The sequence below is a fragment of the Schistocerca piceifrons genome, chromosome X (genome assembly GCF_021461385.2).
Source record: "Schistocerca piceifrons isolate TAMUIC-IGC-003096 chromosome X, iqSchPice1.1, whole genome shotgun sequence".
Classification (NCBI taxonomy): domain Eukaryota; kingdom Metazoa; phylum Arthropoda; class Insecta; order Orthoptera; family Acrididae; genus Schistocerca; species Schistocerca piceifrons.
The window spans coordinates 750,219,908-750,244,483 of NC_060149.1; the positions used below are offsets into that span (position 1 = coordinate 750,219,908).

Here is a 24,576-nt window from a genome sequence, read left to right on the forward strand (position 1 = left end):
ACAAGTGCGAGAACTATTGCACTATCAGCTTAACGGTTAATGCATCCAAGCTGCTGATGAGATTAATATACAGCAGAATGGGAAAGAAAACTGAGGATCTGTTAAATGATCAGTTTGGCTTTAAGAAAGATAGAGGCACCAGAGCAGCAGTTATGTTGCACTTAATAATGAAAGAAGGATTGAAGAAAAATCAAGGTATGATCCTAGGATTTGTTGACCTAAAAAAAGTGTTTGACAATTTGAAATGTTGCAAGATATTCAAACTTCTGAGAAAAACAGGTGTAAACCATAGGGGAAGATGAGTAACACACAACATGCATGCAAACCAAGAGGGAACATTAAGATCGGAATACTGAGAATAAAGTGCTCTGATTAAAAATGGGTAAGACAGGGTTCTCACACCTACTGTTATATCTATACATTGAAGAAGCTGCGACGAAAATAAAAAGTTTCACAAGTGGGATTAAAATTCATAGTGAAAGATTATGAATGATAAAGTTTTAGTGACGATTTTGTTATCCTCTGTTAAAGTGAAGAACAACAGGATACGTTCAATGGAATGAAGAGTCTAATGAGTACAGAATATGGATAGAGACTACACCAGAGAAAGACAAAAGTAATGAGAAGTAGCAGAAATGAGAATAGAGAGAAACTTTACATCAACATTCGTGATCACAAAGTTAAGGAATTCAGCTATCTTTGAACCAAAGTAACCCATGACAGATGAAGCAAGGAGGACATAAAAAACAGACTAGCGCACGAATACATGGAATTTCTCGCCAAGAGAAGTCTACTGGGAATCCCCATCAGGTCGGATTAAAGGTAGACATTAGATCAATTTGGAGGCAGGCTGCTATATTTGTTACCAGTAGGTCTGAACAACATTTGAGTATTATGAGGATGTTTCACGAACACAAATGGGGATTCCTGGCGCGTAGATGACTATTTTCGCAGAAGACTTCTTAGAAAATTTAGAGAAACTGCTTTTAAAACTGACTGCAGAACAATTCTACTGCCGTTAATGTACATTTTGCGCAAGACCATGAAGATAAGAAAAATTAGGGCTCGTATGAAGAAATATTGACAGTCATTTTTCCTTTGCCCTATTTGCTAGTGAAATAGGAAAGGAAATGTTTGGTACAATACAAACTATCCACCACACACCATACAGTGGCTTGGGGAGTAAGTACATAGATGTAGATGTGCTGGTATCAAACACAGGCCTTAATCTGAGGAAGAAATTTCTGAGAATGTACATTTGGAACACAGATTTGTATAGTAATCCATCATCAACAGAGGGAAAACCAGAACAGGAGATAATTGCAACATCCGAGATCTTGTGCTACAGAAGAATGTTGGAAATTAGGTGGACTGATGAGTTAAGGAATGATAAGAAGAAAGGAACATAGGGAAAACACTGACAGAAGAAGGGACATGGTGGTAGAACAATTGTTAAAACATCAGAACCGATTCCATTGTGCTAAAAGGAGCTATGGAGGGTAAAAAACTGCGGGGGGAAATAGATATCTGAATATACCCAGTAAATAATTGAGGATATAGGGTGCAAGTGCTAGAGAGAGAGAGAGAGAGAGAGAGAGAGAGAGAGAGAGAGAGAGTGGTTTCAAATCTATCACGCTGTTGTAAAGACACGAACAAACGAAAATGAGGAAGTATGGTGAGACTTACTTTAACTTCAGTTTTACATGCAGTACTGATGAAAATGAACGACAATAGCGTCATCCATTACAGAGTCCTGGCTACTGAAAACATGATTCCAAATAAGATGAAACAACATTTTGAATCAAACCACAGTAGTTTGGTAAACAAACTAAGAGAATAATTTCCTCACAAGTTAAAAGAAATGAGAGAACAGAAACTTTCAGAAAACAAGCCCAAGACTCTTCTTTGATCTTGGAATATTGCTTTCCATGTAGCAAAGAGCAGAAAACCTCACACCATAGCAGAAGATATTTTACCAGCTGCTATGAACATAGTGAACTGCCAAGCAACTGGCAATGGTGGTTTTGCCAGGCAACTTTATTTGTCATAAAATAAAATTAAGTTTATTTACACCACACTTCGAGTTGAATTTCACGTGTTGAAGCCATGGGTGCTTTTTCACCTTCAGGTCAAAGGAGCAGTGGAGCAAACAAGTTTGAAAACCACTACAATAATGCCTCTGTAATAACATCAATGTAAGCTCTAACTTTCTGTATGGTGCTTGTTCCTTCAATTAAATCAAAGATTTCTCAGCATAAGGTCTCTTCTTTAACATGGTATAAAATTTAATTGTACTAAAGTGAAATATTTTTCATGGTAATGTTTCAGATTTGATACTTATACAAACACAAAAAAATTGTAAAATTCAATGCCCTTTTGGTCTCCATATAAATCTGGAAAGACGTAAGGCTGAATGAAAAGTACAGATTAAGATGGAGTGCTGGATCTTCAAAATTACATAGTTTTGTTTGTCAAAGTGCCCAGATTCTATGACTCAAAATTTCTCCAATTCCTCATAATCATTAAAAACGGTTGTATAACAGCTGCTTTTAGGGGTTTGGTTCTCAACTTGTTAAATGAAATGGTTTCTCCAGTGCACTCTTATACAATAAACACCAGTATTAGTATTCTACTCCGAACTGCCTATTCATGAATGAGGTGGTTGAACTTTCATGTTCAAAACTGTTCAACAGCAGTAATATTGGTACCTTGTATTATTTATTGTCAACCTTGCAGGTGTGACAGGACACAGAGATGCTTGATAATGTGCCTGAATTACAGGGACCAGAAAATGTATCAATTTTTTTGAATTCCCCAGTGATCTTTTATGAATTCTGCACAATCAACAATGATATTTGGGGAATCTGTCAATTTTTGCAAAATTCTCATCTGCATTCATCAAAGCCTGTATCTATTTTTATTTGGAAATTATTAGACACGCAAATTGAAAAGGTTGTCATGCTACATGAGTGAAGACAAACAAAACTTCAGTTCTTTAAAATTTACTGTTAAAAAGTGTTTATTGGGAATATTTTGACTGGAATATTTCCTTTTGCAAAACTTTCAACAGCTTTTTCCCAAAATTGCCTTTGTTTCCTTTATCCGTATTTAAGCTTACAACAAATGATTGCTCTGTTGAAAAGCAGTGGCATTTTCCCACCTGTGAATTGAAAGCATCTCCAGTTTAAGCTGTTTCTTGACATTCTTTGTCTGGTCCCATCCATATTGATGATCACAAGCTATAGCACAGAGTGCAGGCAAAATATAATGGCAGCTGGTCACAAGCTTAAAACAAACTAGAATTCTGAGTGCCCGAGGGGAGAGGAATTGTGCAGGAAAACAAGCCCGGCTTCCCTCTCGCAGGACAGGAGCCCATACCCACAGTCTAACACTACAACTGTGTTCTGCGAAAGCAGAATTGACACACTGTCACAGAGATCGCCAATTTCTTCTGTTGATGTAAGGGTCATAATCTAAATCTATAACGGAACAGGATTAGTCACTTCACTCATTTCAAAATAAGAAAAATAAACAACAAGCAAGACATAGCACAAAGCATTCAGGAACAGTTACCACACAATTGGTTGTTGAGGATGGTAGAGTATTGTTCAAGAAGTAGTTCAGTCCTGACCTCTAGCGGTATTCGATGCAACCACACCTCAAAACATCTGTCACCTAGTTTGTCAAGTTAAAAGTGTGTACTTTATACCAACTTCCGAAATTTTGCTAACAAACATGTGAGTTTCTTCACTACAAAATGCTAGGTCTACATTGCATTACGCAGCATGTATCTTAAATAGACCACTCACCTACCCACAAATGGCAGGGCACCAGAGCATCATTGGGTTTGTGCAATGTTTATTTTGCAATCAAGTTCTGACATATTATTATTCCAAACTGGGCTCCGCTAGATGATGTACAATACCAGTAACTGAACACTGATTACATCTTCAAAATTCATATGCTGAAACAAAGTTATTTCAAACTATCTCTGTTAAAATAGTTCCTCCGGATATTTGGTGGTCATAGTTCCTGTCTGGCAAAATGGGACATTTCTTTTAAACTGACAAATTGGATGTAATTTGGGAAGCAGAAACCAGGACAAATCGAGACACTTCTCTTAAGCTTTGTGATTACTACTGTCTGTAGTTAGATCAAAACGGATCTCTGAAAGATCATCACATAGTTAGTGTCGCACACTAACATTTATTTTACAATTGCTACTAATTTGTTCTGTCCAACATCACATTTTTTGCTTCTTTGGAATCATTATAAAATTTGGAGCTTAGCCAAGAAGTACAGTCCACTGATTTCAAAGACATCTGATTTTTAACGGTATGATAGTAAATTACTACTTCCACTGCTGTTACTATTTTGCCCTGTTTAAATGAATTTAAAACAAAGTAACTGTCCATTTTTTAAGTGCTTTCAGAATACATGATTGATTTATGCTTCACACTAGCAAAATAATCCTCAGTATTTGCTCTTCCCCATGTGCAATGGAAACAACTTTTTCTTGGAATGAACACTTCCTCCTTGGCATTTTGAGTTCACTTGAAACAAACACTTTCATAACAAATTAATCACTATATGACTCGAGGAGAGAAACAGAGGACCATATTGCTGTAAAGCTTAAATTGAACTGAAATTAGGGATATTAATGGAAACTCAACAGCAATAATACTTGTTAAGGGAATCAGACAACTACGATGATAAAAACTTTCATTACTTAGCTTTTTTAGCTCAATAGCGGGAGTTGAAATACAATAGATCCTTGCAAGAATTTGGAGGAAAATAGATAGTATGAGAATATTTCTCTGAAATTCAAGATCCAGGACAAACTGATGTCTAAAGTATTTTTCCGGACACCAATTTATTTAATCACAAACCAAGACTGTCCCAAAAACCTGGACATCTGCCAATCCTATCTACTTTCAGACAGTTAATAACAATGCAACTATGTAAAATATTTACTTTTTTACCTGTTTGTTACAAGGAAAAGTGTCACTGTAACATGCTAAACAATATTAATTTTGATACATTACAGGAAAAGTAACACTCAGATCAACTATGTGGCTGGCAAGGTTCACTGAATTTAAAGCTTTTATTTAAGAGTCAATTCACATATCAGCTCAATGCACTAGTATAACATTACAATTGACACTCATTTCTTACTAAAGTAGTGGATAATTAATTGTCAACATACCATCGATATCTGACTGACGGGTACTCTCCAAGAGTAGCACACAAGGTTGCTATTTGTTCAGCAATACGTTCCATGTTTGCATTTCGACCACCAGCACAGGAGGGATTGTAGAAGCATTGAAATGTATCAGGTGAATCCAGAGAAAATACCTAATAAAAATCAAATATTGATGTTAAAATTGTGGGAAAAATTATCAGTTCTATTAGCAAAACAACAAGTAATGTTTATGCCTAAACATGTATATACAGCATGTTTATTATATACAAAATTGTGTGCAAAGGGGGGAGGAGGGCACAAGATAAACTTTGCCAGAGAAATGTATTACTTGTTTCATGCAACTCCAAAGCATACACAAACAAAACAACAACTTGCGTACACTACACATAATAGAACGAAACTGATAAACACACTAACATTAAGCCAACCATGAAGGAAGTAACTACATAAATATTTATCTAAAGGCATGATGATAACTATACTTAAATTCTTCACTATCACGATATAAAGTCATGCAACCATTTCTTCATTTATAAGACAGAACCAAACCCAAATTCCATGTTCAAATGTAATTACAAACTACAACAATGATGATTTATTTCTGACATGAAAAATTTACAGGACCCTTAAACAGTTCATTTTAGTTGTGACATCATGGTGACTATTACACTGCTATTACATTTCAGTGTTAACACTATGTTCAGCATACTCCTTGTTCCTACATACAGATAATACACTGACATGTTTCCATCTTTCATAGAGATATTAGGCCACCTACAAAACCTGGCAATGTGAAACATGGAATTAATATAGAATGTTAAAAATATTACTTTAAAATCTATTTAGTAAGAGATTATCACTAAAAGTGTTACTTTTGTGTTTCATGTCCTTCAAACCTACAAATTCATTTTATGATCATTATTTTGCAAGGCTGATTTGCCAGTTTCTACTCCTGAGTGGGTATACAGAAGGAAACTAAGTCCAAAACACATTCAAACATGGATATTCACTGTTTTAGTCCTATTTCAGGATTACTAAGAAACTTTACTGAATGGTCTTTTCTTTTTCACACTATCCTCCAAATATCTAACTTTAAATAAATCTAGAATTTTCTCAATAATTCTTTTACAAAAATATTCCATATTTAATTAACAAAATGTGTATAGCCAGTAGCTAAGATTATTTTCGAAATATCCCATCTCCATAACAATGTTATGTTTTACTACTGAATGGGAAAACATATCTGCCAGTTTTGGACATCATAATTTATCAGGAGGTGGGTGGGTCACTAGGACATTTTGAGTTATAGGACCCAAGCAGTCCCTGGCAAACTGTGCACCTGTAACCAAATTTTAAGAAAAAAACACATCAAATTAGGGAAGTTCTGAAAGTGAGATTTCAACCATGATGATAGTGTAGTTCTATGAACAAAATTGCAACAAGTTTCCCCATGTGAAATTCCCCGATTTCCAAACAAGTTTTAGCACTTCTCCCTGACAAATTTTGAGATCTCTGGTGTAAGTAAAGAAATAAGTTGACAAAAACTGCAAGGATTTCTGTATTTCTGAATATGCGAGTAAAAACTTTAAGTACTAGCATCAACATCTTTTGTAATGAACTGTTTTTAGATGAAGAAAGCAAGATAAATGGTAAATATGTTTCATTGAGACCACTGCCATTATGTCAATAAAGCAAAACACATTTGATGACACAAATACGCATTTTGTTGGAGTCACAAGACAGATTTAAAATACCTTCACTGCTTTCAGAAATAAGCTCATAAAAAGTAGGCCTCTTGAAAGAAATGTGTAAGGTGGAGAAGAGCTGTATAAACCAACACTATAGGTTACTGCCAATACAATGTTGCTTCTATTATGTTCATTATTGTCGGTTACTACCTACTGTGTTGTGTCTATTATTCTACAGGTATTGTATTTTCTTCTTCTTCTTTTAAGAAATACATCAGTACATAAAATTGGCAGTGACTGCCACAATTTTCTTCTTCTTATCGTCCATACGTTGAAAGTGCCAGAATGTACTAGAATAAATAATATCGCTGTAAAACTTCACACTGTACAATGCACTTGTGGTGAGACAGTCACAATTCCTGAAATCCATCACCTGTGGCCTCTGGCCTGCGAAGGAGCACTACAGTCCTGGGTCCATGGGTAAACCATGAAAATCCACTGCATTACGCCACACACTACCAGACAAGGCCTGTGGGCAGATTGGTGAGACTACTTCTCACAGGCACGGCCTGCACATTAGTGGGAAACTATGGGCTTCAGAACGGCAGGTCCAATCCGTTAGAGATACCCACAGAAATGGCCTGCAGTTTTGGCCTGTCATGGAAGTCCATTCGTGTGGCTAGATATTCACGTGCACAAACACCATGTCGATGAAATGAGACCGCGGTGATCACCCACACAACAGACAACTTGCGCAAATACTCTGAGAATAAATACTAATGAGGACAGGTAGCAACTCATCATACAGATGATCACTGAGCCACAGACAGGCACATAGAAAAGACAATCACACTCTCACAACTAAATTTTTGGCCATAGCCTTTGTCAGGAAACGAGAGTGCACACACATTCACACAATCACTCAGACAACTCGTGCAAACATGACCGTTGTCTGCAGCCACTGCATCAACAATCTGTGAATCAGATCCAAACAAACCACTCCTCATGCCTCCCTGCCTCTCATCAGCAGCTGCTACGCTAGCACAAAGTAGTGGTGGCAGCACTGACTGCAAGCTGAGGGGAGGGGTGGGAAGGGGAGAAGCAGTAAGAATGAGAGAGTAGGGAAACGGAGCACATCCTTAGCTGCACCCAGCCGACGACGCAGCATGACATCTCAGTAAATGAACAATTTCATGCTACTGAGAGAAAAACGAGATTTTTCCAGTGTTTTCTCCTTCAAATTTCCAAGATGCATTTGAAATTCCCTGATTTCCAGAACTTTTGGCAACCCTGATGAAGGTCACAGCGATTTTTTCTGAGTGTGGCAAGCATTTAATTCAGAAATAGCCATCACACTGAAGAAACAGGTGAAATTAATCAACTTCCCAATGGCCAAGACAGCAGATCCCCTGGGTTCTAAAAAGAATAATATGTGGGGGAGCTGTCAAATTATTCTGTGTGAACATGTTAAGTGGTACATAAGTCAAATGACATGCATCACACAATAATGATGCATAGATCAGCAGCAGTACAGTCTCATAACTGAAAAATCTGTACCAGTGAAGCAAGGCATATAAACTGGCAACTCAATAAATTAAGACAACGTTCATATCCCTCCCATAACCTCATGTTTAGGATTTGGGTGGGGGGGTCAAGAATTTTATCTGGCAGACATTCAGTCAAGACAGGGGCTTCCAATTTGACAATCCATGGACTCTTACTTGTATCTCCTCCTCCGACAAGAATTTTTTGTTCAAAGTCTTTAACACTAGGTATACCTACCTACACCTGTTATCAGTTTTAACAATAAGCCGCCTGACTCAATCCTTGTTTAGGCTACATTTTGGAGCCATTTCTTGTCAGGCTGAACAAATTTGTGACAGGACATGAAATTACACTCTGTTGTGTAACAGACTCTCCTTAATAATAGCTAAAGGTATTCAGCTCCGAAATCTGAAAAAATGTTATGTACCAATTTCACGCCTGAAATTTAATACACATTTTTCACAAAATGCATACTTAAAAATTTAACAGCTGCTATTAATTGCGTTATTAGTCAACAGAAAGAAAGGGGGGGAAATAAACATTTACAGCTTGCTGAAGTTGTTCTTTAACGATATTCGCCTTTTAACTGGTGTGACAGTTTAAAGAGTTAGACAACAAATCACTATGTCTGTCATTCAGTCTCCATTGGGTACTGTGATTTTTTTTCCCCTGACAGTGGCTTTCACTTATAGCAAAAGTAACTGTAAAAGTGGAAAGTCACACTGAGATACAGATTCCACGTTTAACTACAAGCTTCTTGTCATCATTTACTTGAAACTATCTTAGCTGCCCCCCCCCCCCCCCCCTCCTTCTACCCAATACTACTACAACTACGACATCCAGACCACCAATTACACAATAAGATGGTAGAAAATTTAGAGTTTAATATCCCATTTGTGTCAAGCACATCTGGGCAGGAATGCAGGAAGAAACTGGTCACATCCTTCTATATGAACTGTCCTAGGAAAATTACTAAACTTAAATTAGGATACACATTTTAACACTGACCGTCTTTACCAAAAGTCCGATGATTTAATCACTGCACCACATTACCTGGGCCCAGATAAAAGACAGTTCAATAACAGTAGCAACTTTTTAGCCCGACTGTTCTAAAATCCTATAATACCATAACGTAACAATCACATATCAATTCTGGACAGACTGTTACATGACATTTCTCCTAACTGATTAATGGCTACATAGGTTCATAGGCAATAACACAAACAAAATTAATTGTTTTGATGAGAATACGTTACCTCTCAATGAAATATACTAATGATCATGATGACTTTTTATGCAAACAATGACAAAGAGCCTATGTCGAAAGAAATAAAAGATCTTTCATGAACAAAATTTTGTAAAGCACACAGCCAGCCTTCCATAATTCTTATCTACATCCACACAAATGTTCCCAGTTCAAGAGTGGCGACTTACAGCAACAAAGAACAAACTTTTCTAAGGTCACAACTTATACAGTTAGAAAGCTGGTTATGAATTATGTGGCTTTGTTGACAAACAACAGCATTGTTTATTAAAGTTAGTGACTAAAAATCTGAAGTGTGTTTGGCATTTGGCTAAAACTGGAAAGCAGTTATGAGATGTCCATTGCTCCCTACATTTGAGAAGCCATATTGGGTTCATTATATGTTGGTTGTTTTCATATTGTAACTTGTGTGTTACAACTGTATGATATTTTAATGTAGATTTATCACACTAGGTGTGATGTGTTATAATTGGATGCCAATGAATGACATTAGTTGCAGATGTTCTAAGAAAATTTACTATGAACATTTTGAAGCATTATTTTGTATGTGAAGAGATGTGTCTTGTTACATTGAAGGTAGTAGGTTCAAAGGTAGGTGTGTCACTTTCACATTTGTAACACATTCTGGAAGTTTCCTATTCACGTAACAGTAGTATATTCTGCAATATTCATTGTTGTAAGAGTGTGCTCTCTCAGTAATGAATTCCTTCGATTTTGTGAGTTCAGTCTGAGTAAAAATATGAAACTGATGTGAGTGAAACAACCAGCAATGACATTTATGTTGCTTCTTGTCATAAGTATTTGACCTTTTTTTCTTCGACATGTTGTGATTCCTGAAGGTGTGATTAGGCAGGAACCTAAAAGTACAGCTTGAAGTGTTGCAAGTAAAATGCAATATATTCTTGCCTGTCACAAATTTTTGGCTATTTATTTTCAAATATGTCACAAGCACCAATGATGATGTTAGGCAGGAACCTAAGAGCACAGTTTAAATTGTTGCAAATAAAACAAGGGGAAATCGTGTTTATAGTCTTCCTTGTCACTAATACTTTGACGTTTATTCAGAATATGTCGCAATTTTAATGGGTGTGGTTGGGTATAAACCTAAGAGCACAACACAAAATGATGCAAATGAAATTAGCAGCAAACCTATTTATAATCTTGCTTGTCACAAATATTTAACTGCAGACAGATCCTGAACAATTCTTTAGTAAATCTGTCAGTCAAGACAAAGACTGCACCACACAAGTGAGAGATGTCACATGACTGCTGTCCAATTTCAGCCAACTTCCAGAAGCATTCACAATTTTTAGTGAATTGTCGATTGAGGACAATCAATCCCTAGCACTTTCCAAACAACTGCATTTCCTTTAAATGAGTGCATGGTCCAACTTGGAGCAAAAGAAATGTCAAAAGATCAGCAAAAAGTCACTACCAATTATCTTAGTATCTTTTACATGTTCAAAATTTTTAATGCTGTAGAACAGTATCAGTTGCAAAGTTTCAATGGAGACCTTTGATATCTCCCAGTACATAAAATCATTCAACTACTAGAAACGAAAATGTGGTTGCTTTACACCCCAACTCAATAGCACTAAATGGTCTGCTAGATTTTGCAACTTGATACCTTTTATTTAATCTCTATAGTGTATGGAGCTGACAGAGGTAAATCTGAAAATGAGGCACAGATAACCAAACTAATTAATAAACTGAAAAACACCTAACCAAACTTAGATATTGATATCAAGGATATGTAAAAACTTGAGACAAAACTAATTTAAATGATACCATTTTTCACATTTAATTCCTAAAACTAACTACTTTGTTGGTGATATGATCATATAATTTACATAAAACAAATGGCACTTATCAGTGCACATTATGCAATTTTGAAATTATTATTACAACAAATTGGTTAAAAAGAGAACCATAATTATATTTTCATTCAAAACTTAATTTTTATTATCTAACCTTGTGTGCATCTACTCATATTTCATCATAATTGAAAAGGTTTGTAACTAATTCTCATTTAACATTTTACTGCAGACACTTAAGACTACTAATCTGAATCAACTGAGGTACATTTAACATGCTGTTTCTTGTTCTGAAGTTAGCTAAGCTGAACATCAAGTCCGATACTAACAGGCAGCAAGCATTAAAATAGTGAAATCGTCTACACTGGGAGAACGGTAACAGCTACAAACCTGGCACTCATATGGCAAGAATGCTATGTTGATTTCTTTCAATGTCTTTATCTTTTTGGCAGCACAAGATTTACATAATTCATTGAATAATTCCTCTGGACAGACTGTTAACAGAAACCAAAAAGTAAATTCGGAAGTTAACAACATTAGCAAAACTAAAGTAATTGATTTATCAGCAGTTTTTACAACTCGAAAAGCCCTGGAAAGGAAATATGAGTAATTCACTAATTATGCAAATTTTGCACACAATAAAAGCTTGAATATACACACCAGAAATATTACTTAAACTACACCAGCAAGCATGAAAATAAATACATGTAAAAATTAAATCACAATTTAAGAAGTTCCAAAAACCTCTGCTAAAGCAGCAATGAAGAAAAGTTACCTGAAATTCATCTTCAGCATTTTCTAGTAAACATTACACATATTTCACACCAACCAATAAAAAGCGTCATGTAGTTCCCACTCCTTAACAGCCCATGCTAAACACCCTACTTTAAGATAACTTTTATTACAGTCATGCTCTACAATAGAATGTACAGTACACTTACTAATATTACAAAAGAACAGTCTTCTGGCAACTGCCAATATATGAAAACAAAATAACCAAATTATTGCTACAGTAATCAAAAGGAACCACTCCAATGATTTAGGGATATGACTAACCTATCACATCCAACACATGAGCTACCAATAGTTTAATACATATCATAAACAATTTTTCTCTCCTTATGGCACTGACCTCTAGCAACAATGCTAAACTACTTAGCAGGCCATGTAGTTCCACTCCTTCGCTGGACTATATACTAGGACAAGTCAACAGAGCTCACAAACCTAAATCCAAACTTCGAAAATTGCTAACACAGAAAAAGAAATGACAGAAACCATAGAATCAAACTGAACTGTTTCTTAAAACTGATCTGCCCCATGTGTACACATTAATAAAACGAGTAGTTTTGTGAGCCTGATCACATTAAAAAGTGAGAATTTCTGAAGTAGTATCCTGCCAAACATTTGATGGCTAGGACTGGAGCCAAAACATTGTATCAAGTGCTTCTGTAGATGCAAAAGCTATTTTAAATCATTTCACAATTCACACAAAATGCATGAATTTGTGCAATTTCTCTCACCAGTGATGGCAGGATTTATTCACACTTCTCATACTCTGTCATGGCTGGTCACTGTAACCTGACATTATGAATCTTTTCCAAACTTCATACTTAACTTCATTTTTTCCCTTCCTCAAGTTCAGCAACCAATATTTTCTCCACTTCTACTGTCTTGTAAATTATCAACTAACTTTAGTATAATTCTCGTCTATTTAGCAGTACACAGGCAGAGAAGAAATAAACTGTACCTTCTAAAGCCCAAGAGTAAAACTGTTCTCCTGTCTGTTGCATAAGCTAAATACCAGTTTTAAGGAAGGAAACTAAGAGAAGCATTAAACTGTTGGATACTTTTCAAGTCTGTAAAAAATCACAATACCCATAATGACTGTCTCTAATGAATCCAAACATGGATATCTGTAACAGCATGCCATTAAAAAGCATTCATGAATGTACAGATATGATGCACGTGTAGCCCCAGAATCATCATCTCATGCGACAGAGATAATGATACACTGAGATGACAAAAAGTCGTAGGATACCTCCTAATATTGTGTCGGACATCCTACTGCCCAGTGTAGTGCAGCAACTCTATGTGGCATGGACTCAACAAGTCGTCGGAAATCCTTGTAGAGATGCCGAGCCATGCTGCCTCTATAGCCGTCTGTAATAGCGAAAGTGTTGCAGATGTAGGATTTTGTGCACGAACTGACCTTTCGATTATGTCCCATAAACATTTGGTGGGATTCCTGTCAGGCAATCTGGGTGGCCAAATCATTCACTCAAACTGTGCAGAATGATCGTCAAACAAATCACAAACAATTTTGACCTGGTGACATGTTGCATTGTCAGCCATAAAAACTCCACCGTTGTTTGAGAACATTAACTCCGTGAATGGCTGCAAATGGCCTCCAAGTAGCTGAACTGAATAAATTCCAGTCAATGATTATTTCAGTTGTCCAAAGGACCCAGTCCTTTCCATGTAAATGCAGCCCACACCACTATGGAGCCACCACCAGCTTGCACTGTGCCTTGTTGACAACTTGAGTCCACACACTAACCCTACCATCAGCTCTTCCCAAATAAAATAAGGAGTCATCTGACCAGGTCACAGTTTTCCAGTCATTTGGGTCCAACCGATATGGTCACGAGTCCAGAAGGGGCACTGCAGGTTATGTGCTGTTAGCAAAGGCATTCGCAATGGTTGTCTGTTGCCATAGCCCATTAACACCAAATTTCACGGCACTGTCCTAACACACACACACACACACACACACACACACACACACACACACACACACATATTTGTCATATGTCCCATATTGATTTTTGTGGTTATGTTACACAGTGTTGCTTGTTTGTCAGCACTGACAACTCTACACAAACGCCGCTGCTCTCATTCGTTAAGTGAAGGCCGGTGGCTATTGCGATGTCTGTGGTGAGAGGTAATGCATCAAATTTTGTTATCTCAGCACACTATTGACACTACCTCAGAATACTGAATTCCCTAATGATTCCCGAAATGGGATGTCCCAAGCCTCTATCTCCATCTAGCATTCTGCGTTCAAAGTCTTAATTCCTGTTAAGCAGCCCTAATCATGTCGGAAACCTTTTCACACGAAACACCACAGTACAAATGACAGTTCCACCAATTCACTGCCCTTCCATACCATGTGTATGTGATACTACTGCCATCTGTACGTGGGGATATTGCTATCCCATTACTTTTTGTCACCTCAGTGTGTAAGAGCTGCTATGGAAGATGCATAAAATGAAACAGAAATGTAGTAGAAAATGCTTAAATGACTCACCAATAAACAGTGCAATATTCAGCTGATGCACAAATTCAAATTGACAGAATGATTGGTCTCCAGGAAATGGGTTTGTTGTATCATGTCATTTTGCCTCATACAGGGCGCACTTGAATAGAAGAGTGGGTACTAGACCACAAAATGTATTATCATGGTATGATCATCTTTTCTGTATGGCCACAATGGAATACAGAGCATCATCCACAGCATTCAATCCACACTGGAGAACTGCAGTCTTTGTTGATATGTCAACATAATGAGTCACAGTATTCTGCAGTATGCTGGACTAGTGGCATACACCACTGTCATAATTATTTCATAGTCTACGGATCCCACAAACAACTGTGCACTAGAACGTCCTCTACTGTGTCGAGTGGGAAATAGATTTTGATAAGACCTTTTTCAACCTGTTTTATAATGATGGCTTCTTATGCGTGAAGATACTACCATTACGAACATACACCAACTGCCTGCATTGTCGAGCGACACTGCTCAGTTGCCAAATGTGATAGTTTGGAGTGCATTTTGATAAAACATGAAATTCCAATTTGTGCATCAGGGGTATAGTGAACTGTAAGTGTTCCCTCGGGGGAATTTTAGTATGGGCTGTTCCAATTCTAGTGCCTGTGTGCATGCAAAGGGATATCCGTAAGTAGAAGCAGCAAACAGCTCATGCACTTGCAGTCAAGCAACTGAACCATATGCTATGGGATTACAGAACATGGCCAAGAGCGAGCATGCAGGAGTGGCCAAACAGGTCAGAAGCAGTAGAACTTCCTTCTGTGTAGTACAGGGAACACTTTTACACATGTAATGTCCTGTACCATCACAACAAATTCTAGCACGTGTAACTCTTGTCCTTGAGCAGAGAGCAAGCTTGTAAGTCAATCAGTTCTAATTGCATTTCCAAAGGTACACTACCTGGTGCAACTGAAAATTGAGTGCTAAATAATTTCAGTTCATTTTTTAGGCTATCAGATCCAGAAATATCTCAAAATTCAGACAAAGTTGCACAATGTTTTGCTGAAAATGTATGAAACCTGTCTGGAAGTGATCACAGAGATGGAAGATATTAAAAAAATGTTGTGTTTCCTTTACTAAGCTGTCTTTCAAATAAATACAATTTATCAAGTAATGCATTAATTTGACTGCACATGGAAACAATCATTATACTGTTCCCTATAAGTAATTATTTCAGTTATGCAAATGTCTCATGACATCTACCAAAATGGCAAAGGACAAACAAGATGCAAACACTTTGCTATAGGTCCACTTTAAAGGTGCCCATGTTACATGGGACTGAGTTGGAATAGCCTGCGTTAGAAATTGGGGTCCATTCCTCCATCAGGTGAACTCAGATTACACATTTCAACAAGACAGTTCCCTGTTACATATAGAAAGGAAGGAAGGAATATTAGGATATGAAGTCAATGCTGAAGTCTTTAGCTGCGAAGTACAAACTCTGGGGAAAGATAGGCATGGAAAGCAGCTACATCCTTTTAAAAGGACTATCTCGACATTCACTTTAAGTGAATTCCTTAACCCACAGGAAAGTTAAATTTATATGGCCAGACAAGGATTTGAGCCACTGTCCTCCCAAATAAAGAGTTCAGTGTTGCAATCACTATGTCATCTTCCGGCATTTCATGTAGCACGGAATAAGCCAATTTTCCTTGAGGAACAATCGTACCATTGTTCTCCTTGTCTGTACACTTATCTCAAATGTTGTCTATTGAGTAAAGCTATCATAGTGTGACATTAAGAGTAGTCTGTTCATGGAGTGAGAACTGCAATAAGGGACACAACTGTGAGTTCAGCAGCAGGGCAGAAGACAGCAGTACTACAGTGAACAAAACATAAGATGGATGTTGCACTTCCAGGGACTCTATGTAACAGGGCTTACAAATATAGCAGTAGAACCAAATAAACAGCAAAAAATCACAGTGATGAGGCAAGCACATTGAAACTTTATACATTTTCCTAGACGAGTTGACTAATATATTGCGTATCTCACAAAAAGACCACAAAGGTAGGGAAATTTACCAGCAATCATTCTCACAAATCATTCATGAGTGGGATAGGACAAGGGGGAAAATACAGTGGTACACAAAGCACCCTCCACCACCACAGTCAGTCAGTTCCATGTTCCATGGATCATTTGAACAATTCTTTTAGTGAAATTATGTGGAACAAATCAATTTACATGTATAGATGATACACGATTAACGTTAACATTTATCAAGAGATTTTAGTCCTACTTATGTCACTACACATAAAAAACTAGTTTTCTTTTAACAGGCTACCACTTTCAAAATGGAAATTCATCCATGGAAGGATGAATTGTCTATGAGAAAAGATTGTAAAGGTGGTTGTTGTTGTTGTTGTTGTTGTTGTTGTTGTTGTTGCCGTCTTCAGTCCTGAGACTGGTTTGATGCAGCTCTCCATGCTACTCTATCCTGTGCAAGCTTCTTCATCTCCCAATACGTACTGCAGCCTACATTCTTCTGAATCTGTTTAGTGTATTCATCTCTTGGTCTCCCTCTACAATTTTTACCCTCCATGCTGCCCTCCAATACTAAATTGGTGATCCCTTGATGCCTCAGAACATGTCCTACCAACCGATCCCTTCTTCTTGTCAAGTTGTGCCACAAACTCCTCTTCTCCCCAATTCTATTCAATACTTCCTCATTAGTTACATGATCTACCCATCTAATCTTCAGCATTCTTCTGTAGCACCACATTTCAAAGGCTTCTATTCTCTTCTTGTCCAAACTATTTATCGTCCATGTTTCACTTCCTTACATGGATACACTCCATACAAATACTTTCAGAAACGACTTCCTGACATTTAAATCTATACTCGATGTTAACAAATTTCTCTTCTTCAGAAACACTTTCCTTGCCATTGCCAGTCTACATTTTATATCGTCTCTACTTCAGCCATCATCAGTTATTTTGCTCCCCAAATAGCGAAACTCCTTTACTACTTTAAGTGTCTCATTTCCTAATCTAATACCCTCAACATCACCCAACTTAATTCGACTACATTCCATTATCCTTGTTTTGCTTTTGTTGATGTTCATCTTATATCCTCCCTTCAAGACACTGTCCATTCCGTTCAACTGCTCTTCCAAGTCCTTTGCTGTCTTTGAAAGAACTACAATGTCATCGGCGAACCTTAAAGTTTTTGTTTCTTCTCCATGGATTTTAACACCTACTCCGAATTTTTCTTTTGTTTCCTTTACTTCTTGCTCAATATACAGATTGAATAACATTGGGGAGAGACTACAACCCTGTCTCACTCCCTTCCCAACCACTGCTTCCCTTTCATGCTCCTCTACTTCTATAACTGCCATCTGGTTTCTGTACAAATTGTAAATAGCCTTTTGTTCCCTGTATTTTACCTCGGCCACCTTCAGAATTTGAAAGAGATTATTCCAGTCAATATTGTCATAAGCTTTCTCCAAGTCTACAAATGCTAGAAATGTAGGTTTGCCTTTTCTTAATCTAGCTTCCAAGATAAGTTGTAGGGTCAGTATTGCCTCACATGTTCCCATATTTCTACGGAATCCAAACTGATCTTCCTCGAGGTCATCTTCTACCAGTTTTTCCATTCGTCTGTACAGAATTCGCGTTAGTATTGTGCAGCCGTGACTTATTAAACTGACAGTTCGGTAATTTTCACATCTGTCAACGCCTGCTTTCTTTGGGATTGGAATTATTATATTCTTCTTGAAGTCTGAGAGTATTTTGCCTGTCTCATACATTCTGCTCACTAGATGGTAGAGTTTTGTTAGGCCTGGCTCTCCCAAGGCTGTCAGTAGTTCTAATGGAATGTTGTCTACTCCCGGGGCCTTGTCTCGACTTACGTCTTTCAGTGCTCTATCAAATTCTTCACGCAGTATCTTATCTCCCATTTCATCTTCATCTACATCCTCCTCCATTTCCATAATATTGTCCTCAAGAACATCGCCCTTGTATAGTCCCTCTATATACTCCTTCCACCTTCCTGCTTTCCCTTCGTTGCTTAGAACTGGGTTTCCATCTGAGCCCTTGATATTCATACAAGTGGTTCTCTTTTCTCCAAAGGTCTCTAATTTTCCTGTAGTCAGTATCTATCTTACCCCTAGTGAGATAAGCCATCCCTGCTTAGCCATTTTGCACTTCCTGTCGATCTCATTTTTGAGACGTTTGTATTCCTTTTTGCCTGCTTCATTAACTGCATTTTTATATTTTCTCCTTTCATGAATCGTAGGTTAAATTTAAAACTTGCTTTTCTACCTGTCAGGCAATTTTTACGGTACTGAGCAAATGATCAAATATTTCTGTTGGTGCATATTGCACTCCTTTCTGAGCCACTGACAGCTTTAAGAATGGGTAATACTTGACTTTTTTGTTCCTCTAGTGTTGTAGGTATGGCTATCACTATTCACAAATTGTGATGGATTATTTACAACTGAATTCATTAGTGGATGTGTGTAGTGTAGTGGTGCAGTTAAACTGCCGAACTCCTTAAAGCGGAACCCACAAAACGATCACTGGTGAACACACATTCTTACTGCTTGCTTTCGTGCAATCAGTACTTCGTTTACAAGTGATGAGGACGCTGGCTTGCAGATTATAGATGTAAATGATTCTATGCTAAGTATTAAAAAAGTTGCAGCTGTTTTTAATTATACATATTACACGGGAAAATAGAAATTAGTAACAGACCACTAGACAGATCAAATCATAGAAAGTATCAAATGAAAGCTGTCGATGTCAGAAAAACACTGCAATAAGATACACTGTGAATCCTGCACGTATCAGAAGTTACAGACAAATTTATAAAATAAAGATATGCAAACGTGCCACAGCCATAACTACTATCACCTACTTCCTCACCTAATCATCCCAGGTAATACCTACCTACAGCTAACTATTAGATGTGCAACACTCCAAGTGATTATGTAAAAGGCCTTTAATAAAATTTATATGAAATCACTATCGAAGTGGGGTATTGCTTCATTTGTGTGACTGGATTCATCATTTCCTATCAAAGTTCAAAGTATATAGTAATCAATAGAAAAATCATTGAGTAAAACAGAACAGATATCCGGCAGTCCCCAAGGAAGTGCTATATGCCCTCTGCTACTCCTGAGCCACACAAATGATTTAGGAGACAATCTGAGTGGCCCTCTTTTATATTGTTTGCAGATGATGCTGTACTTTACTACCCAGTAAAGCTGTCAGAAGATCAACACCAATTACAAAATCCCTTAGACACAATATCTGAATGGCGCAAAAAGTGGCAATTTCCCCTCAATAAGGAAAGCCGTTTCAGCACTGATAAGAGTTTGGCACTAGAGTTCATCTGATACTACATTTGTAGCCTGGTTGTCATGATTTGGATGATGTGATTGCCACTAGATATCATATTTACTGCATGCAGCTTTGGATACTCAACAACAAAATGTGCACTTTCAGACTCACTCCTATATTATTGTTTAGGTAATGCTTTCAAAAAAGGATGGCTATAGTGATCCTGAGTTTGACATTGAATTTAGCAGCTAAGAAAGTCCATAAGAATGTGATGTTACTGCATTAGAGACTGAACATTACAGTTCTTCAGTTGACTGACAAGTGCTTGCTAGTGGTACAAGAAACAGCCATCTATTGTGCTCTAGCCAGTTCCTCCCAGATTTATGTTCACAGGTAACAGTTGTTACAGTTCATAACTACACAGAAAATAAAAAAACAAGTTTTCACGTTTCAGAGTGTTCTAGTCAAAGTGCAGGGCACAAGTATTCTCTGGGTTTATTGTGATCTTTAAAATTTTGTAACTCATTATTTAGAACTTTAAACGCTATCTTTTTATTCTATATGTTATGGCATTCAGTATAGGATTTTTTAAAATACAAAATATTTATGGGACTAAAAAAATAGTTTAGAATGCATTGGTTTTAGACTGATGTATAACCAACCCCTATGACATTAACTTGAGCCAGGTTAGTACTCAAAGTTGACACTGCTCACAGCAATAGTGGACTTTAAAACTGCTGGTTGCTCAGCAAGTTTTATCACCACCACCCACTACTGATAGCACTTTTTATGGATTTTCATATAAATTGCACAGAGGAAGATTCACTAGGAACATATATTGGTCTTTGGTTCCATGCCAGACCATTCTCCTGGAGACTTCACACGACAATGAATTCTCAAAACCAGGAGGTCAAGTTGTATTAATGTCATGCTCCTCAAGGGCTGCTGGCATGTATCTGTGGAAACAGTTTGCACATGTGAAAATGCCTATATCAAGATTATCTGCATTATGACTATTTATTCAATTCAATTTTAAGTCGTCATTGCCCAGTCAATAAGAATTCAGTGACAATAATAAAGGATGGGATCAACTACATGGTTGAGAACAGTATTTCTGAACACTGTCAACTGCTCCTCATTCACCCTTACCTACAATAAAAAGTACTCTTTTTCTACAATAAAAAGCACTGAAAAGATGTGAGATATTACAAAAATGATGACATTTTAATAATCAACCAACAGGTAAATGTGAGGTACTTTTAACTGCCTCTCTTCAAAGAGGGGAAGAAAGACTAAAAACAAGACACAAACAATGACAAGAAGTTCGAAATCGCAGCCAATCTGTCACAATTGTCACTTATGTGTGTCTCAATCTCTTGCTCAAGCCACTGAGCATACAACAAGCATGTCAATGTCAAAAGAAATTACACTTACAACCCCTTGGTTTAGAGTAATGGTTGGATTTTTTTTTTTTTTTTTTTTTTTTGCCTTATTTAAGCTACTTCTGGGACAAACATGTAACAGGAAATGAGGTGAAGATGGAAATCTCCCAACAGTGTAATGAACTTACTGCAATTTTTCCGTTTTGAAATAGGAGAGGTTATAAATGTTATAACTGCAGCAACAGATGCCACACTACACATCCATATTCTCTGGCCATACTAAAGTCAATGGTGTCATGTATCACTTCAAGTTCTTGTTACAGTCTGAAAATAAACATGAGGCATTCCAAGATGCTGTGTCAGGATTTCATGACATGATTCAACTGAAATGTTACATTCTTCTGCAATCGTTCGGACAGTCAGTCTTCGATTGGCACATACAATTTCATTGACATTCCTGACGTGAGCGTCATCAGTAGATGTTGAAGAGAATCCTGAGTGAGGGTGATCTTTAACTTCCATATGGCCATTTTTATACCATGTGAACCATTTGTAACACTGTGTACAGCTTAAGCACTCATCACCACCCTAGGTTTTCTGGTGCATTTGGTGTGTCTGTAAGTGTTTCCTTGAGTTTCATGCCAAATTTAATGCAGAATCATTTATCCTCTAACCCTGCATTTCAAAATTCACAAACCATACAAAACAACATTCTACTCAATACAGCACTGAACAATAACTAACAGATATACAACAACAAAACTTCCAGCAGTTACACATTCAACACAGGTGCGTCATGGTTGCCAACCGCATTTTGCTCCAACATACCATTCACGAGAAATTATGAATGTTGCGCAATTTTTTTTAAACACACCTTGTATTTTTGGTGTTTAGCTACACTAATGTGTCACTTGAAAAACCTATGAGCTTTAGCAGTATTTCTCTGAGCTCTACACACTAACAATTTCAAATAGTATATTGCCATTAACAGGTGCAACCACAAATTGTGCAACATGTATTATTCTTTACTGTATAAAACAAAAATATATGATCATACAATGCAGGCTTGCACACACAGCAAGTACTTATATCTTTGGTAATTTGTTTCTGTGCCTACCTTTTCATTGCTTTATTTAGCATTAACAGCCAGAATTTGTCTAGTTTCAGTCCTCCTCTTGTTCCGTTAAAATTGTTTGAGTGTTTTTGAATTTTTATGGTCTCTCCATATATCTTACTATAGTAATGGGACAAGGGAACCACCAAATTTAATTCTCTGATACTACAGTTTTATCAAGATGATATCATTAAAGGCAGATTTATATGTCTATGCTGGGATGTACAGATGGGCCATAGAAAATAAAAAACATGAACTTTAATACATCCACATTGAATGAAATTGGTTGAGGTCAGTGACTGAATGGTCAATAACTACCTAAGGTCAATTTTTACTAATATTTGTAAGTATGACATTTGCTATCATCAAGTGCATTACAGTTACATGTACATTAATCTTTACATTTCACTGGAAATTTATCTGGCACACACAGCACATAATAAACACAACTTAACACTTTCACATTCAGATGTTTACAGTCCAACAAATTAACTGCTAATATAAATTTATTTCAGCTGGTATGAAAATAACTGCTGAGCCCTAGTTGGAATGTTGACACATGTGAAGCAGTTATGTTCACACACAGACCAAAGCTACTGTGCAAACATCAACGCTATAGACAGGTAACACTACTTGCATGCCTAATACATTTCCGAGAGAAAGTCAAGACACCTTGGTGTCTGGCTGGACTGGAAACTTAAATGGGGGGGGGGGGGGGGGGGGGGGAGACCCCACAGAATACGTTGCCAACAGAGCACACGTGAGGTTCAAACGACTATCCAATGCTCAACACTGAAAGCACACTAAATAGGAGGGTGTCAAGGTCCATATACATGGCACTGGTTAGACCTCTGATGACGTACGCAGCAAATGTCTAGGGATATGCAGCTCCTACATGACTGCACCACCTGCAGATCGTACAGAACAAATTGCTACGCATAATTAGCAATGCTACACTCTACAGCCGCACCATGGATATTCACAATGAATACCGCCTTGAAGCCATCAAGGAAATTTTCGAAAAACTCGCCACGCGATTATACAGGAACTTGAGACACACTAAAAATCCCCTCATCCTTACTCTGGGAAACTGATCACAACCATAGGTGGAAGCATAAGTGGCCAAAGACATACCTAGCTAGGGCATAACCATCTATGGTCAGCTACTAACACTCACTAAAGACAACACTGGCCAGCCCCTGCACATCAGCAACACTGATATGCCAACTGCTATCACAGCCGACCAACAGGCCACAGCAGGGAAGCCTACAACCTCACACACAAACGCACAAACAAACTGCCAATACTACCCCACACAGTGAATCCAATGTACGACCTGTCTGCCACTAACCGATGATGAACCCAACTGTTACAGGTATGCTGATGCCGACCGAGAAGCCAGCAAAGGCACCCAGCTGCAGGCATTGAGTATCACCACTCCACAACGTCTATATCTGCCTGCATCATACCTATTACTAACAAAACTTACCCTTGCATGACCTGTCGCAGGTAGCAAAGAAAATCGTTACTTCTCTTACAGCCTGACCGAACTATTGCACAGATTTTTTTTTTCTGTTGGCTCTCGCCTTGGCACTTTTTCTCCTGCCCTTCAAATCACTACTCTTTGTTCAACTTTTGACCCAATCTATCTCCAGATGAGCACGTATTAATAGTTAATCATAACCAGACGTATGCAAAGATCACAGTACCCACATTCTTCGAGACCTCACTTAGTGAAAACTAACAAATATGCAGAGATGGCTATAGACCTTTTGTGTTGGCATCATGCCGGTGTGGGCGCAGAGGGGCTCCACTCTTTTATGTGTGAACATTATTTTTTTTATACTGGCATATTGATATAAAAGCACATATTAGATATTATGATTGATTGTATTTGGTATTCATTGGTTATCCAGTAAGATATTAATATATTTTTCAGTTAACTGCCTATATTAAAA

The 24,576-nt window shown here is 37.5% G+C and overlaps 1 protein-coding gene across 1 annotated transcript in view; it reads right to left on the reverse strand.

Moving 5' to 3' along the window:
* Window positions 1–24,576, reverse strand: part of LOC124721315 (protein ROP) — a 103,144-nt gene that overhangs the window by 44,506 nt on the left and 34,062 nt on the right. The window contains 1 exon segment of the mRNA XM_047246227.1: window positions 5,207–5,355. Within this exon segment, the coding sequence (XP_047102183.1) occupies window positions 5,207–5,355 (149 nt within the window).